Genomic DNA, 20151 nt, shown 5'->3' with positions numbered 1-20151 from the left:
TTCAAAGTCCTTGATTCCTTACATGATTCATTGCCGCTGATGTGTTAAAACCATGTATCTCAAAAAGTTAGAGAACAGCACCAAATAAGTTCCAATGTAGACACAAGACACAAGCGGCAACTTTCTTTTGCCTTGAAAGACTCTTCTACACAAGTAAGTGACTGTTTTCAGACAATGTGGGGTTGGCAGCATTGCCATAATTCTGTTACAAACAGATTTAAAAATGCATCAAGAATACATGTATGGACAAAAGGATTATGCTAACTGATGACGTATGGAACTGTCAGCTGTCTTCACCTAAAAAATACTCTGTCCTCAGATCCTTGTTCAAGACAGAATCACTACTTCTGCCCGGTGATATTCAGGGTCTTCATGCACTCATATCTGAATGGCACGCACGTCTTAAACCATCATTTAAACTACTGTTCATCTCGAAAACCATACTGAAGTTGCTGTTCATCTTGGAAACCAAATTAAAAACTACCGATTCTCCAGAATTCATGGACAGCCTTCTCTGTCCGATCCCCATTACCTGCATAGGCACTCGCACAGCATACCTAGGACGGATCAATTAAAACTAGATCATGAGCACATCCACCCACAATGCAAGGGTAGATCATTTGAGAAACAGAAAACGTGACGATCTAATGTGAAGCAGCAGGAAATGGTTATAAAAGAATAGTATCTGCACAAGTTATCACACTCTATGATATAAAATATGGTTTCATATCCTATCTCATCCGCACTGTTTTCCTGTCATCATTTCCTCTTTCCTTTCCACATGCTGTGAACTCTTGTTTCATGATGATTGCTTCTTCTTTTAAAAGAGAAGTTTGGTTCTTAAAGAGCTTTACAAGGATTTTAAGTCGGACAAAAAAACCCCACATAATTAGGGCTGGTTGGTTTGTATTTTTCATTGATTTTGCTTTTGGTCTTTTTTAAAATACATATCTGTACGGAGTGACCTCTGAAATCTTTTTTTTTCATTGTGCATGTAGTGGAGACTCCTCGTATAAGACATAGAGTCGTAGGCATGCATGACACAAGTTAACTGAAGATTGAGGGTTGTCCAGACCTCACTATTCAGCTTTTTTTTCTTTATTTTTGAAAAAAAAAATTATATAAATATACATGTATCTATAGGCCCATAAATCTGAAATCAAAATTAGCATCTGTTCGCCATATTTTCTTCAAAATGGAATGAAAATATAAAAGTAGGTGAGATTCACAACTATCACAAGGATTGACTGGATTTAATACAGTGATTAATGTTTTTTCTTTCAGCCTAATATGAAAAATTTGCAAATTAAAAAGAATTTCGATCTTTTTCTTGTATGGACTTGTACACACTGTAGCATTGCAATATGAAGGTAAATTAAGCATGTATTTCATTGTCTCTATTACTTTCCCACCCTTCCCTCCCTTCCACGCTCCTATCCTCTCCACTCCCCTCCCCCCCTTCCCCCAACACTTTCTTTATTAAAGGGGAAGTTCACCCTGACAAAAAGTTTATTGTAAAAATAGCAGAAAAAATGATAAAAAATATTGCCGAAGGTTTGAGAAAAATTCATCAAATAATTGAAAAGTTATTAGAATTTCAATTATTTGATTTGTGACGTCATATGCGAGCAGCATTCCTACACAGCCAATAGTAAAAAATCAATGAAATGTCATTTTCTCTAAAAATTGAAAATGGTTTTCACTGCAACTTTTGTATATCAATAGACAAATCATTTCACACCCGATCATGAAAAGAAAACAAAATTAAGTCATCAGGAACCATACAAAATTTGAAATTCATGCATTTTATATTACATAACACATGGGGCAGCTGCTCGTTTATGACGTCACAAATCCAAAATTTTGAACTCTAATAACTTTCTTACTATTTAACGGATTTTCCTCAAACCTTCACCAATATTTTTTACTATTTTTTCTGCTATTTTTACAACAAAGTTTTCTTCAGGGTGAACTTCCCCTTTAAAAAGCCTTGGGGAAGGGGCTGCTTCATGATGACATTCCATTCACAAACTATTCAAAGAAAAGAGGAAGAAGCTTCCCTCTGCATTATTAAATGTGTGTCATCCAATACAGGTTGCACGTGTGGAATTTCAGTGAATGTATGATGTGTAACAGATAAGGGTTGTTAAGTATCAAGTAATCTGGAAAAACCTCAAATACAGGAAATTGTTACTTTACAGGATCACGCATGCTGAATTCAAGCGAAACCTGGAGTTTACTGCAGTTTAAAAATAGCATAAACAGGGTTTAGAATTATTCCAATTTACTAATCACTTAAATATATCTTTTACACGCAGTCAAAGATGGTGGATATCAATAGCATTTAAAGTGAATTTAGAATCATTCCAATTGAGTAATTAGTGATATTCACACATTCCATTTTAATTCCAAATGCCAAATATTCATTTAAATTGTATATCGGTTTTTCCGTTTTTTTCAATTGTTTTTAATTGCCTCAAATTCAATTATTCAAGTAATTAAATTAAATTAAATCCCTATTGTCAATCTATTCAATTCATATCGGTATCAAGAAAATCACTGATGTGCATGTATTCAGATTTAAGTGCAATCGTTTACTAACAACACAACTATTAGATTAATTATTCATACTCAACAAATTCATCTTACAAAGAACGAAATTATCCACAATTTTTGAAATGTTACCTGAAGACATTCTAATAAAAAGATTCCTATTTCTAATTGTCATTGGCCTTTGTCATTTCTTTCTGTCTATGAGTTTTAAAAGTGCATAGGACTGGGTCCATTTTGTGACAGAACTAAAAAAACTCAAACTCGGCAAATATTTTCCAATGATTACTTCAGCAAAACAAAAATGGTGTCCCATAAAAGTTTACTAATTATCATCATGTGTTGCAACTTCAGACCTGAAAAACTATTGCCAATTATATATGAATGTGATTGTAGCATTGGTAATAACATTGATTTCTACTACAACAAATCCAGAAAAGATTTCAAGATTAAAGATGAATTAGGAGACCCTCCTCAAATTTACACATCAAATCTGAACCACATATAAATTGATCTTTAGTGTGAAGTAAAATTACTTGCTAAATACGTTACATGGACATCTTGTAATTTCTTTGACCCATCCCGATGGACTTACCCTTAGTTTCTTCCTCTTTCTCACATTACACCTTTAAGCACTCTACAGATTGGATATGGTGAATTATCATCACCATCACCATCACCATCATCATCATCACCACCACCATCATCATCATCATCACCATCACCATAACATTGACATCACCATCATCATCTTCACCATCACTATCACCATCACCATTAACATCACCATCATCATCATCATCACCACGATCATCATCATCACCATCAACATTATCATCACCATCATCATTATCATCACTATAATTCTGACTCTTGCCTTTCAAGCAGACCCACAAAACAATTGTGAATATCTGTATACAATACACACCTGCGATGGGTCCCTCTGTTCCTTCATCAAGAAAAGTTTGTTGACCTGTCCCTTGAGGACAGCCCATACAGGTTTCCATGATCGGTTGGGAGCCAGCTGTAATCATCAACAACAATCGAAACTCATAACGATAAAGTATTCAGTCTCGAAACGATGCAATGTTAAAAGCTGAGGAAGTTTCATCATTAATGTCAAGGCATTTCTGACATGCATCATGTTATCAATATCATAATTTTCATTTTTTTAAATACATAAATAAAATAAAGATGTATGTTTGATCAGAAAAGAAACCCTACTCAAAATCAGAAAGACTTGAACCTGTGATCCACTCCTTGCCAGCAGTGACTTTACCACAATGCCAATACTGGTCAATTGCACATCCATAATGAACTAGAAAGAAATACCCTGGGCCCTCTTGATTCCATTCTGACTTGTTAACTTTCATCACTCTGTCATGGAAAACAGAATGGAATGTTCAAGGTCTAGACTTGGGAAAGTTGTATTTGTGTGAAGTCATTGCTGGCTGGCATCCAGTATTAAAGGAACAGATCAGCATTTTTAACATCAAATAAAGCCTGCTGACGGTCCATGTACTCTCATATTACTCTGCCTGCATGAGATATGGGTGTGAAATTGTGTGACAGACCTTTTCCAATTTCAGGCAAATTAAAGTGTATGTTCTCGAAAAATGCAGCATATACAGTAATGGCCGAATTCAGCAAGGAGGATATGAGCCAAAAAGGAAAATTAAGACATACCGATGCCATTGATCATCTGGATTTGTATCTTTTTAATAGTTCATATCAACTTGTTGGCAAGGTAGGATCTGCCTTTATCAGTAAATTTGTAAATGTTAGTGGCGACCTGTCTACAACAGCCATCTGCCTATAGTGACCACTAAAACTGATCCCCATGGAGGCAGATTGTGTGTATAAGAACCTGTCTATAGCAGCCACCTGCATATAGTTACCAATAAAACCTGATTTCCATGGAGGCAGATTATTGTGTGGAAGAACCCGTCTATAGCAGCCACCTGTCTATAAAGGCCATATTTTGATCTTCCCTTGGGTGGCCACTATAGAAAGGTTTCACTGTAGTACATACCTTGATGTTAAGAGGCCCTTCTTTAGCAACGGGTCCACTGCCAAGTAAATCAACCATAGACGGCCTTCGTGTCTGTTGCGCTTCCACTATCTTGGGTGTTCCTTCTCCAAAGAAGGACTTCAGCTTCCGAATGCTAGCATTTCGCTTCGGAGTAATCTTCCTGGTGGTGCAAAAAGAAAAACGAGATAAAAATTTAGGTCTTATAACTTTAATACTGCCTTAATAGTCTATCCCCTCCTTGGAATGACCTGACAGTCCTTCTTTCTTCCTCTTCTCTAACCAACTGACAGCACCCAACAAACATCTATAAATCGCTCAGTATCAATTTCTCTTCGATAATGGTCTTTCTTCTTCTTGAGAAGAAGTGCCACTCCCTGAGCCTATAGTGTTCTTCCTCTTCCCTTCCCCAACCAATTACATCTAAAACTAGCACCCAATAAACACCTAATAACACTGTACTTGACTATTTGAAACCGTTCAGTATCAACTTACTCTCTTGATGGTCTATCTCCTTCTTGAGATGACATGACACTCCCATTGTCTCTGCATTCTTCCTCTTCCCGAACCAATTACACCTATCACTAACACCCAACAAACACCTATTGACACTGTACTTGACTACTAGAAACTGCTCAGTGTTAACTTACTCTCTTGATGGTCTATCTCCTTCTTGAGATGAGGTGACACTCCCGGAGTCACCGTGCTCTTCCTCTTCCCCGTCCGATCCCGTCGCTCTTAGATACGATGTCCTCCGTACAAGTCTCTGCCTTCCTGACACACCTACCGCAAAAATATCAATGAACAATTCAAACAACTTGTTAATTTTAAGAAGGTCTAAACAGAGAGAACAAGAAAAGGAGGCTTTTATACCCCTTAAAAATAAAACAAATAATGTACAGCTATGAATATACTTCCTCAATATTCCTCTAAAAATGTAATAATATGATATATAAACCTGTGACAGATATCGCTCTATGTGCTCAGCAACCCAAGTAATTTTCCAACTGTCAAGATTTCTAATGAAAGTACACTATCCAATCAAAGGAATCATTTTGGTAAGAACAGAATTAGGAAAAAATCAGGAATACTTGAACGTTGAAATTGGAGGCCATTTCACTACGGCAGAGCAAAAACACTATCTGTTCCCTTATCGAATGATTGCTTGACTAAAAATCAGTCATGGAATTACAATTGTTGATACCATCACATGGCAGGAAATGGCATGGTGATGAGAAATTAAAGGAGACTAATTTGGGATTAATCTCAGCAGGAGGGCTTAAAACTGATAAACATTGCTGAATATGATATGCCCACAGCATGATAAATGTGGGCAGGATTTGGCCAAAGTGAAATTAAAAAATAAAAATAAAACAAAAAGAATTAGTGTGAACTATTCATGTAAGGGATCCATTTATACTGGGCCTATCCACGCCTTGCTATGCTATTCATTTCACTATGAATGATATATGACAGGAAGTCCTAGATTGAATGAAAGCATCAAATGCTATTGATTCATTAAGAAATTCATTCAAAGACAATAAATTTTGATAATGTATGTACCCTTTCACATCTATACGTATATACAGTATGTATTCTATTTTATCTTTCTACCCATATTTTTTAATCAACTACTTTCATTATTCTGGCATTGTTCTGGATATCTAAAAAAATATATATTATGTGCTGTTGTAATTGAACCACCTGCACAAGGGTCTAAACCAGAGTACAAGTACAGGGCTATCTCTGCTTTTGATATCAATTTAATCAAACATCACCAAACTTCTTCAAGATATAATCAATCATGTTAACATCAAAAGTATCCCACCAATCTCATGTTCAAAACCAAAATAATAGTTAACAAAAACAAAAGAAATATATTACCAAAAGAAAAATGTAGACTAGAAAACAATAACAAAAATCCTGTTAAAGGGGTACTCCAGGCTGAAAATATTCTATAATTCATATATCTAAATAAATAAAGTAAGCTCGCGAACTTGTAAGCTAGTGAACACTTTTTGCGAGAGTGATCACGAATTTCCTAGAAAGCCAGTGAACACTCTTTGCGAGAGTGATCACGAATTTCCTTGTTGACCATAGTAGATTGCGAGACAAATGAATACCCTATAGTGAAATCATAATTGTTTCTTCTTTTTCAATGTGTGAATGATATAGTCTCCTTTTAATGAAACAGGCTGCAGCCATGAACATCTACTGCACTAAATGAGTTGTCAATCCATTTCTTTTAGTGTTTGGCTGAAAATATTTGAATAGACCTATTTTCATATAATATACAAAAGAAAAGGTGGGAATATGACATCAGAATCAGTTTTCTCATTGAATATTCATAAAGACATGTCTTGCAGCCTAGAACTGTTTCACTGGAATAATGCAAATCTTTAAAATGCCATACAAATACATGTAGCTTCATCATTCCTTCTCCGATTTTGATCAAATTTTCAGTGCATTGATTGTCTGATTTTTCTTTATATGGTCAAATCATATTATTTTCAGCATGAAGTACCCCTTTTAGATACACTGTATACTTTAAGAATGAAGAAACATACTGAAGAAAATAGAGCATAAAAATAAAATTCTGTTTGTCAGTATTGAAGCAAAACAAAAACATTTTCATTATAAAAAACAAGTGTTAATAAAACATCCTGCACCCCAATATGGCAAAATGAAAAAAAAAGTAAATACTGTACATAAAATGGAAAATAATTGAAAAAATGCATTTCCCAAATATCTGATGTATCTGTATTGTTACCTTTAATAAATCTTCAGTTTTCAACAATGAATGATACATAAATTCACACAGCTGAACATACAAAATAAAGTGAATCAAAATATAGAAATAATATTAACAAAATATATATGCTAAAGAGCTATTAAATGCAAATCGCACCAAAATGAAATAATAGTACAAAATATATGATATAAGCACTATTTAACATGAAAATGTTTTAAAATGTAACCAACTCATTGTGAAGCTTTTACAATGTACATGTATTGAGATAATTTTAAACATTTTTATTCATTGACCAATCTACAATGTATCTACACCATGAACATGAAATTCCTATTGATCACCACTTTGCAATCCAGATGAAATGTTTTTTATACTTCCCTCTAAAAACAAACTGAAATGGCTAAAATCACTAGATGATACCAGGATCAATGGGATTTAACTGTTATTCTAGCCATATTTGAATATTTCTAGTCAAATCTGACAAGCACACAATAATTTCTGACTAGAAAATATTATTTTGAATATGGCTCCAAATAACACTGTACCCAGCTGACTCTATTCACTAAGGAAATACTGCCATCTGGAGTGTGATTACGGGCATGTTGCTTACTTGTTATCCATGGCTACAGCATGTACGTGTGTAATTCAATGAAAGAGGAGTATAAAGTGATGACAGAGAATTCAAATACTATATCACTGACACATACATGTAGGGCAGAACCAGATTTAACAGAAGAGGGGGAGGGGCAAAAATTCTAACAAGCCTCTCCCATAAAAAAATGTTAAAATCACCAACACTTTCACATTGGATTCCCTTGAAAAAAAATGTTGGTCCTAAAAGGAGAGGGGTGGAAGCTGCTGATACATACATGCTATCATTATTAGAATAAGACTGGCGGTTCAAAACCTAGATTTCTGATACTGACAGTACATTATCTGATACTTCAAATTTTCACAAAAATTAATAAACTGAAATACCCACTGATTTGAATACAATCAAATGTATAAAGAATGTATCTTTCATGTGGCACCCCCCCCCCCCCCCCCTCCCAGCCCAATAGCTTTTGCTGCGATAGGTCGTTGCACATTGCTGGTGTGAAAAAGAAGTGATATAAAAAGGGATACAGTAAGTTATTTAATAAAAAGAGGGAAAGGGTAATTCTTGAGTATATTCATCACTCAAATTCTGGGTATATTTTCCTGCTATAATATTATTCTGTATTTTCATGCAATCATTCCTTGATATTAAAGCTCTGCTTTTCAGGTTTTCACCTCCTTCAAATTTGTGTCGAAATATATACTGTATTCGTTACTATGTCAAATATTATTTTGTATCTGTTTGAAGGAAATAAATGTGATTTTCAATCAATCAAATATGTCTGATAGGTTAACACCTAAAAGAGATAATAGCACATGGAAAAATATTCTAGGGTATGATTTGACAAACGAAGAATATGCATTCAGGGGTGTTTTCAAAAACCTGCATTCATCAATGTGTACAGCGATACAGTTTTAAGTGGCCTCCTGGGGAACCAGGGGGTCGTGTCAAGAAGCTCCTCTCAAAGATTGCGAGACAAGTCTTGCAGAGGAAAGGGGCTCGCTCTTCTCCTTGACACATCCTTGGGAGGGGATGGGGGAAGGAGATAGAGGAATCTAGGAATAGCTACATTACTTTAAGCATAACAGGAAACACTTGATTTTGGGCCGGTTTCCTTGAGATTTATAACGAGGCCGAAGCTCATTAAAACCGTGATTGATAAGATGTGCCATGTACAGGTAATTGTATCATGTCTATTCCATGATAACACAGTTCTAATACATGACATTAGCTCCAATCTGCTGCATCATGTTCAAATGTAGACTGTACTGGATAATGAGGGGAGGATTTCGTGGAACAAATAGTCGGTGATTATCTATGACTTTTTGTTATAGGCTACTGAAATTGTTTCACCCGATCGGTTCAGTTCAGGTTTATGAGTAAATGTCACTGACATGTTTCATGGTACATTCCTCTGATTTAAAAAAAAATCAACAATTCGAGACAAAACAAGCAAATGGATTTTCAAGATGAAATAAAAGTCTTAACTTGGCCCAAGTTCAGCAATCTATCATCGTCTAACAAATCCTTCAGGAACATCAGCTATTTTACTAAAAACAGCCTTTTCATTAGGTCATTAAGTCTATTTGTAGAAGTTTGTAAATATTGCACGAAGATGATGATTAGTATGCATCACAATTATCATAATTATTCATCTTTTATCATTATCACAATTAGTGCTGACATTATTAAGATTACTATTCAGAAATCAGAATATAATGTACATGTATAATTAAAAAGCAACTAGACTTTATGATCATTACAAAGATAACCAATTATGAAACTTTAAGTTCAATATTATATTTCTCGTTTGCAATGCAGTTATAGGCCATCAACTTTAAAGACGGACTTGACAGTCGGGTGGATTTGATCTATATTCATATACACTTTATGTCCCCACTATGCCTGATTTATATGAAGTCTAACGAGCAAGATTAACTCTGTCCCACAGGTGCAGTAATCACGCCATCTCTTTTCATTTCATTAGCATGCCGTCGTCGGTTGAAGGAAGAGATGACAGGATATGGAGCTTAAAAGCGTAGGGTAATTAATTAACACCCTAAAGCCAGCCAGGATACGTGGAAGATGTAAGTTAACACAGGAACCGCATTTAACCGAATAAAACATTGTTTGACGAACATCAAGATTTGGGAAACTATAAATCAATCTCAACAACTGCGTATTTAGCACCTTCGACAAAGAAGATCTTTCTACAGACACGCTGGCTCTTGCTATTTTTATTCTAGATGGCATATCAACCAATAATGTAATATTAATACTGTGTTTGTTAAAACCAAATATTGTGTAGTATAATATGTGTAGATCAGGCATGCAGATTCCCACTAAATCTCAACCTCTTTAATAATCTCATTTCTCTTATTGTTAATCCCATCACCATTATAATCTACGGATAAAGATTTTAGAAGATACATTACAAATCCCCTCTCATATTATAAAGCAATCATAACTTTCACTTCAAATTATAATTATGAAGTACTTTAATATGGCATTTGATTTCTTTTGTCTGTTAAATGTACCACACAGCAATTTTCCCTTCTTATATACTCCTGTGCAACCTCTCCTTTGGGTGATTTATTTTTCTCAAAAAAAAACTTGCATGAGGTGACGTGTTAATTGGATGGGCAGCAAATAATATAGGGTTAGGCTGCGGCATGATTGCTACATTTTGTAAAAATAATACTGTGCATATTATAGCAAAAATATTGTGCTTCAGTTTTATAGCATAATATGATGACAATCAAGTCTTGAGGTCTGGCAATTTCATTCTATTTCACTTTAATGTCACTCAGATAAACAGACGTCTAAAAAAAATTATTCGTGACAAGGTGATGATTACTACAAATTTGATGACATCCCTTTCAAATTGGGCTACGGTCAGGTACAGGTACCGGTAATTTACTTCATTATTCATGGATTTGCTGCAAAAAAAATCAATTATAAATTCAATTTTATTTCAATATTGAAAATGGCATTATATAAGGTGTGATCAAATTTCTATGACTCCAGTAATAATCCTTGAAGATTCCAATTATATTTCTTTCATTTATAAATGAAAAAAAAAAAAATAAACAAAAGGAAATGAAAGCAGGCTACTTCAGAAAACATAAGCCAGTGAAATCTTGAGTTTGTATTTTCATTGCTTACTATTTGTAGCAAATCATTCTGTATCTGCAGATTTCAACATGCTTCAGCTACATTAAATGCAAAGAAAGGTTCAGCATTGTTTTCATATTCTGACATCAATAGTGAACCTTTAAAATTCATTACCAGACTCCAAGACCGTGTTATGATAGCAAACTGTGATTAAATAAAACGTGTTTTAACAACGTGATAACCGTGGCCACACCTTCCTTCCATTGCATCAACCGACGGGTGGACCCGCCCGTAAACTTCTCACGGATCTTCCCTCCGCTTCCGCGTTTTGCCGACCAGGAGCCGTACCTGAAGATGCCCGAATCAGACGAGGTCCGCGGTCGATCCTGCGTGACGTCGAACGATCCTGACCGTGTTCGCCAAATTTTAAACTTGAATGCTGTTTTCAATGAGGAATGAAATTCTCGAGAGACCATACAAATACAGAGGACCCCGATTTGACTAAACTTTTTTTCACATTACAGGTAGATAAATCCAATTATTGATGTAAATAAAACAATCTTCCCCATCAGTATATTTATCCTATCACTGTCATTAACTCAACTCTGAACAAAATACCGCAAATTATTTTCTACTTCTACAAAGCAATTGAAGTATTGAGGGGAAAATGTTGCATGTTGATAATCAACAACAATCAATCTTGAATATCACACAAACATGTATAACTTGGTGACAGACGAAAACATATTTCAATAAAAAGATTTGAGGAAGAGCATACGGGGTGCGTATGTATATTGCACAGCATTCGGGTAAAAGCTGAGGTAGCAGTCAAAGGCATTGAAACAAATTAATCACTAAATGTCTATGTTGTACGGGAAGCAAGAACATAGGCTTGCGAGAAAATCAATGAGGAAAATTATTAAGACAAGTGTATTTTAGATGAAAAGAAACAAACGTAGCTTTCATTGAACAAACGAATCAAAACAACGAATAGAAAGATTGCATTTATATATAGTGTAGAATGATTTATAACAAAAAAAACGCTTTGGTCTTTTTTATGACTGTGGAATGACAGATGTGTACATACATGTATGTGGTGATGCTTCAAGTGATGGACATTAATGATGGGTGTCCCATATTCAATTATTACAAATAAATGCACACGATGATTTAAATCGTAAAAAAATGAATAGGATAAACATTTCCTTCTACAACACAAATAAAGGTATTTAAAATCATATTTTTTCATAACTGTCTAAAATAATGTCAGCCAATATTTGTAAATATCCTTGTATGCATGATAAAACAAAAATAATTCTGCTACACTCCACGCTGCAGTCGTCAGAGTCCTCAGAGGCTAGATAGAAAACGGTCAATGGATATTGGGGAAATAGAAAGGCTCAACAAATTCCATCACATGACAGATTTTTGTGAGGAGTTTTTAATGGCCGACATACCTCAAACAAATTCCAGTAGATTTTCAGTTAACCTATACCCAAAAGTTCAAACTTTTTCATCCAATAGGTAACACCTGATTTTATAATGACCACATTTGTATTGAATATGTTTGGAAAGGTGACTGGACAGAAACATTTTTCATCAATTTGATGTAATTATCACTTTTATTCATGTACTTCGATTCAACAATTTGGAACTAAAATCTAATAAGAGCTTTTTTAACTGAAAACATCAGATTGATTTTTTTTTCATACAACAAATTTAAAAGGTTATTTATTTTGAGACCATCTGGTGTATTACCTGGGAATATTTTTGTATCCTTTTCTCCTGCAGATCCTGCGCTGTTACTGCTAGCGCTGGAATCCTTCCTTCCTGGAGGTATCAAGGTTCCATCATCAAGCTGGATGCCCTCTGGGACAGCACCTGTTGCGTTCTTCCTGCATGCCTATTAGCACCATTAAAAGAAGACCGGAAACAATTAATGTAATTCAATTATCCCATTCAACGAGCAAACAACCCAGCATATTAATTGAATTGCATTACTGTGTATATAGAATACGATCTAATCTAAAGCACAAACTAAATTGGACTCTTTAAGAACACTAAAATGATTTCTCTGTATGTCAAATCAGGATTCTGTTCCATTTCCATTAATTTTGTGCCCTTCTGGATTGAAATTATGAATACAATATATGGTTTATAAGCAAGAAATTCTATGTTTGAATCAATCTGACCAGGAGGTGCACTTGGATGATTCACATGTTTACACACTTAATTGTATTCCATATCATTCTATAAAATTGAATAATTTGAAGGGACAAATAGATAAACACTGATAATTTATCAAATTTTGTGATTATCATTGGTTCTGACCCAAAATAGTCATTTCTTTCAAACTCTGTATGTGTTAAAAATAAAGATTGTTAATTGTGAATTTAAAGGAGAGGATGGTTGTTGGTTATTCAAGGACAGGAAATAGAAAAGGATACACCTTAAAAGTGCTTCAAAGGTCTAGGTGTCAAGATTGAGAACATCTGATTTTTCAGCTTGGTAGAGCTATAATTATCAGATAAGATATCCTTGATAACCTATATATTTAATTTGTTTATAGTCAAGTGGGGACAAAATATTTCAAGCGATAGGAATAACAGCACAAATTGTATTTCATGGTGGAGTTCAATTTGGTTCACTAAAAGCAGAAAAAAGGAAAAATATTAACAAAAGAATTCCTGAGATCCATCAAAGGAACAAAGGTATCATTCTTTTAAACTTTAACTTTTGAACTGCTCTTCCATAAGCTATGGAAAGATGGAAATGTTGTTTCCATAATATTCTCTCATTGTTATGCTTTGATCAGAACTAACACAGCAACAAGGTGAACTCTCTCCTTTTAAAAGAATGTTATTACCATACCTGAAACTGAGACCAGTTTGTTCTCTGGTGTGCACGATCATAGCTCCTACTTCGATGTCTCTCATGCATAGTCTTCTCCCTCTGTTTCTCCCTCTCAAGACTCCTCTCTCTAACCCTACCCCTGCTACTATCTCTCTTTGGTACAGGAGGCTTGGTCTTTCCCTGACTGTTCGTAGCAGCTTTTCCTCCGCTTCCGTCACTGTCACAAGAACCTCTCCTTGATCCGGTTCGCTTCCAAGAGAAGAAGGAGCCATCACTGACTGTTAAGTTCAATTCGTCCACCTGCTCTGTTGAGCTAGGTTTCTTGTCCCAGTAGACCTTACTGTCCTGGGGCTTATCTGGGAGTAGCTGATGCTGATTAGATAGATGGACTACTCTTCCAGATGCTAAGGTTTGGGATCGGGACATTGGCACAAGAGCATTGGAGGAAACACTGGGAATGTTCTTAGAGTCATGGTTCACGGTTGCCCGCCTCGGTTCACGTTTCGGAGACACATTGATATTCCTGGCATTCTGCGAGAGGTTATCTGCAGACACCGAAGCGGAGACAGTTACACGTGTTGCATGAGTAGAGTACTCCTCTCCTTTGAGAGATGCTTCATGAGAAACATCCGGCTCATCAACACGTAAGGATGTTTTCAGGAGTCCGGTACTTCTACTTACTTTAACACTCTCTTGTTCATTTTTCCATGTATGCATTGCTCCATCAGTTGAGTCTTCCTCAGTTCTCTGCACACTTTGTCCATTGATAATACTAACCTGTCGGTTCAGCCTCCCAACCTCTGAACGGGAAGCAGCGTTACATAGATCATCACAAGAGGAGGATCCGTTCATTCCTCTTTGGGGTTGAATCCTAAGCACTGCTTGTGTAGGGGAAAACCCTGAAGAAGAAAGTAAATTGTCCACGCTAGAACTGTGGCCCCGGCTTGTAGAAGTCTTTGAGGTTTCTGCAGGTTCATTTGACACGTGTGGGGAATTGGCAAGTTTGGCTGCTTCATAATAACTCTTGAGTGACGCTACATGTCTCTGAGGTTGGGGGTTGGGTTGTTCAGGAGTGTCTGAGACACCTTCCAATGCAGCAAGATTATTTGGCTGTTTACTTTGAGAATTGATAACATTTGTTAAGCGGAATGTCCTCTGCTCTTTTGACCCTTGTGATGACTCCCCACTGGATGGATTAACCAACGTCACCTTCATAGGTCCTGAAGATTCATGGTTGATCGTAGAAGCCGTCACACGTTGGACCTTGTACTGTTGCCTAGAGTCTACAACCTTCCGTTCATTCTTTTCATTACGATACACATCAGCATTTGGCGTTGACGTCAAAAATTTTGTCTGGCTCCTATGTTCCGATACATTGCATGCTGGTGAGTCCGTAAGGTAACTAATGTCACTCCTCTCTTTGACTGACTCGGTATCTTCACATTCCACACCCTTACCAACCACGACCACGTCATTATCATCGGACATCGATGAGAGATTACTGCTTGGGTTGGTGTCTTTCCTACCCTGATCTTGGGGCAAGGTGCTACTCTGGTCCATCTGTTTGGATGATGGATTGACAGCTTTGTATGCGGAAGATGGATAGGCAACTTGCAGGATGTCTTCTTCCCGCGGGACAACAAACAGAGTCAGGTTGGTGTCACTGTGAAAGACAAGATGATAGCCATTACTCAATACCAGTATGATACATCACAACGATCAAATACTTTTACGTCAACCTTTGTTTGAAACCATAAAAGTCGCTACAAGCACAGCTCAAACAGCTGGTATTTTCAAATAATCACAAAATTTCTGATCCAGCAAACCCCAATCACGACAATCAAAAGGTTATGCGTAATGAAGGTGCCATTTGCGGGCTACTTCATTAGTTTCACCTTGAGACTGCAATCCCAAGTCAGCGTTTGATTCAGAAAGAGCACAATTTTCCAAATTCGTTGAATCATCCAATTGTTTTGCAAATGGAGATACATGATACCTAGCCACATGTGGCAAAGTATTCCATGGAACTCAAATTAAGCACATGAACAATAGCCAAAGTCACATCACGTAGGGTATAAAATGAATCATGAACATGGATATATACCAAATGCAGATATTCAACTTGCATTTATAAGAAGAGATTACCACTGTACTGCATGTAACAGCAATTAGATGGGAGAAATTCACAATTGAATATGTACAGTAAATGATCAATGTTTACTTTTATGAAATTGAGTCCTATTCAGAATTCCATGCCTATGCTTGCATAACACTCCATCTCCTTTAACGGGTAATAAATTTCCAAAAGGAAGCTCTTTCCTCTATATCTTCACGGTTCAGTGTATATTAGATGCTTTAATGGGAGAAAATAGGCTCCCCTTAATGGGTTTGTTATTTGCATCGACAGAAAATCGGCTTTGAAAAGGGGAATAATCACATTTAAAAAAAAAAATTATAAAAAAAAACATGTGTAGAACAATACCAGTCGCTATAATATGTCACTCCATCTTAAAATGATATGTACTGTCACGATAGTTTGGTCCAGACATAGAAGCATGACAAACTTTAAACTTGTATGCTAAAAAGCCTCCCCCCCCCTGTCCTAACATACATGTAACTAATGGATAAATAAATGAATGATTAAAATATTAAGAGTGATTAAAATAATAAAAGTAAACATGAATAGTGAAATAAAAAACAAAATTTATACAAAAATATAAATATAGATGTAGAATTACAAAAATGAAAGTGGAAATTTCAATATTAAATCAAATCATCAGTGAAATTCAATATTGCTGCTGAGAATTAAGTAATCATTTTATGAACTTTTGGGGGTAAAAAGGACCTACAACATACTGAAAAAAGAAGTCTGTACCTGTATGACTACACATATGATACATTGTACAATGTCACATTTCATATGAAAAAGGGTTATGACAAATTACATACATTGTAGGGGAACATGGAAGTGTGAAAAGAAAGAGAAGGCTGTAAATAAAGAGGCAGACAAAAAGACAATATACATACATGTACGGCACAGAAAAACAGACATACACATATACATGTACATGTACTATCATCAAAAAGGGGAGATACTATGAGAGCAGGGGTAGACAAAAAAGATTCTCTGACAGACACAGACAGACGGGCAAAGAGATTACATCACTGTACATGTACATCAAAGACTGAAGTATGGGGGTGGAAATGGCATGAGTGTACATGTAGGGGCAGACAAAAAAAGATAATCAAGGATCTAGTATTGATCGGATGAACAGAAAAAGAGACTTCAATACAGAATATGAAAATACATCGCACATCACATACAGTTGAAGATTGAAGTACGGGAATGAAAGGGAGAGGGGGACGAGTGGAGGAGCAAGACAAAAATACAACCAAACAGACAGACAGAACAGAATAGAGAGAATTATTTATACTGTCATGATAACATGTTTTATAATGATAATTCTATTAACATTCATTGATTATTACTGAGATGATTGTAAAGTGATTGTGAAGATGAAAATTATTTTACAATGAAAAGAATAAAGTACATTCATGGATTAATATTATGTACAATGTAATGATATACCTGCAGGACTATGATATGACATGACATGTTACATTTATATGATATGATAATCAGACTACCCAGAGCCTCCAACAACAAAAAAAATGTTAGAAATTGGAGAGTACATCTAATAAGTAGTACTCTACATCAGTAAATGTACATGTAGTTCAAGAGAAGAGAAAAATCAAGCACTATCTTTATCTCTCTCCCTAGCACCTACAAGCAAGCCTGTCAATTCCACAAAACCCAGGTCCCCAATTTAACGCTGTCCAGCCCTGGAGGTGTTTTGGCATTACCACTGCATTGATAATATAAGAAACATGTCCAATATTAAATCCATTATGACACGGACCATTATACAAAATAATTGCGCTACATGTCATGTCAAGTCTGAGCACGATCTGACCTGATTTTCTCATTGTTCTTTCATGAAAATACACCATAAATAAATATTGCTATTCGCCAGTGTTTTGGCAAAACCACTAGGTGAAATATAAGATTAATTGATTACATTTTTTATTCAGTTCATCATTCAATTCAGAAGTCTTTTTAGGGAGTGAGATTTCGTAAATTCCACATTCTCTTCTTATTTCCTTTCATTATTTTTACTTGTTTGTTTTGATCACTATGATTTTGATGTCATAGCAGTATTGATGGCATTTTACTTTTATGGGAATATTGAATATATGTGGGTATAATGTACGGTAAATACAAGGGTTTTAAATATACTGGATATTAGGACACCGTACATCACAGCACAGGATATATGTACCATATGACAGACAAGGGCCATCAAGGATGCTTTTATAATTACCTGTATTTACTGTTCGGCAAAAACAAGATAGGACAAGAAACAAAAAAATAAGCAGAAAATTAGACAACTAATACTACAGAATGGACTACATTGTACGTCCGACGAAGAGCAGCAAACATTGCACGCATTTTGAAACATTACATGTACACACAAACATGAATTCTGATAATTGGTACATTTGATGCAAAAGGTTTCAAAATGCTTATTTTGCTTTCAATAAGTGGGTATGATGCAGCACGAGTTAGATCAAGGCTAGCTTCAGCCTGCATTCTGAACCTTAGTTTAAAGGTCAAGTCCACCCCAGAAAAATATTGATTTGAAACAAATAAAGAAAAATCAAACTAGCAAAAGGCTGAAGATTTCATCAAAATCAGATGTAAACTAAGAAAGTTACGACATTTTAAAGTTTTGGTTATTTTTCACAAAACAGTGATATGCACAACTCAAATGAGACAGTCGATGATGTCCCTCACTCACTATTTCTTGTTTTTTATTCTTTGAATTATACAATATTTCATTTTTTATAGATTTGACAATAAGGACCAACTTGACTAAATCATAAACAATACTCATTCCACATGTTCAGGGAGGAATTAATCATTGTTTCACTTGACAATGAGGAGAAAAATAAAATAAAATACAAAAGAAATAGTGAGTGGATGATGTCAGTCTCCTCATTTGCATATCCACCAGGATGTGCATATAAATTTTTTTGTGAAATTAAGCAAAACTTTAAAATGTCACAACTATGTTTTTATGCATCCAATCTTGATGAAATTTTCAGTGCTGTGCTTGTTGGATTTTTTCTCTTTTATTCACATCAACTTTTGTTGGGGTGGACTTGTCCTTTAACTGTAAAACCATGGTCTAAGTCCGGGATGAAATTATGGGATGCTAAAAAAGTGTAGCGAATTTGTTTATGCTGTAATCATTAATGCGTTCATTGGGATTCTTCCCATGGTTTAATAGTGATAAAGACTATGGTACAGTAAATGTATTTATCATTTCAAGACAATTTTTATTGATTTAAATGCCAAAAGTGATGATGAATCGATCACTTATAAATCTTAGAGATTGATGTCAAATTTGACTCCCCATAGTTAAACCACATGTTTAGACCATGGTTGAAGATCAGTTGGAAATCAAAATACGGGCCTTCATATCAATACTTTTCTGTTTTGGCTAAAATTCTTCTGATATTTTTAATGATTATTTACCATAGTTGTATAAGGTTGACCACTTGTTGATAAGTCTTGCCTGTGACACTCTCTCCGTTGACAGACACTATACGATCTCCATTCGCTAGACCGGCTTGGTGGGCGGGGCCGTCCGATTTCACCTGCTTTACAAAGATCGTATCCATCGGCTCCAGGGCAGAGATGCGGCTCTTTGCCTTGGGTCCATCTATATCAATGGATGACAATTATCAATAGTCAAGGATTGACAGGTGACCGATTGCTGAAAAAACAGCAATCATCAAAGACAGTTAGGAATACCTTTATACCTCTATGTATCAGCAATATATTTGATATAGTGTTTTATCGCAGCAACATCTCTTAAGCACTTAAGAGATACATGTATATTATTACCCCAGTCATGACAAACTGGCTTGCCCACAAACACACTATACAGTACTTATTCCACTCCCTGGGGAGCATTCTAACAAGAGCTTCTAATTCAGTTGGTACATGTAGGTATACTACACATGCTTCAGCACACTATCAGGTATAACATTTAACACCTGGGTGGAGCGTGGCAAAGTGCGGATCAAAGCTTTTCCAATGACTTGAGACCGCAGTATGTGATTCAAAGAGTCTGAACTGCTATGTACACAGCAATGCTTCCACAACTAGCGTGCACAACACTTCTCTTC

General features: G+C 35.6%; 1 protein-coding gene across 3 annotated transcripts in view; it reads right to left on the bottom strand.

Moving 5' to 3' along the window:
* Nucleotides 1-20151, bottom strand: part of LOC121426901 (rho GTPase-activating protein 21-like) — a 61169-nt gene that overhangs the window by 15560 nt on the left and 25458 nt on the right. For all 3 annotated transcript variants that reach the window (XM_041623306.1, XM_041623308.1, XM_041623307.1), the window contains exons 3-10: nt 19496-19682; nt 18279-18287; nt 13915-15559; nt 12802-12946; nt 11297-11482; nt 5230-5362; nt 4583-4742; nt 3479-3574 (exon numbers count right to left, since the gene is read on the bottom strand). In XM_041623306.1, the coding sequence (XP_041479240.1) occupies nt 3479-3574; nt 4583-4742; nt 5230-5362; nt 11297-11482; nt 12802-12946; nt 13915-15559; nt 18279-18287; nt 19496-19682 (2561 nt within the window). The remainder of the gene's footprint in view (nt 1-3478; nt 3575-4582; nt 4743-5229; nt 5363-11296; nt 11483-12801; nt 12947-13914; nt 15560-18278; nt 18288-19495; nt 19683-20151) is intronic.

This window comes from Lytechinus variegatus, chromosome 13 (genome assembly GCF_018143015.1).
Source record: "Lytechinus variegatus isolate NC3 chromosome 13, Lvar_3.0, whole genome shotgun sequence".
Lineage (NCBI taxonomy): Eukaryota > Metazoa > Echinodermata > Echinoidea > Temnopleuroida > Toxopneustidae > Lytechinus > Lytechinus variegatus.
Note: the sequence above shows the minus strand (reverse complement) of the source record. Positions and strands in the feature narration are given on the sequence as shown.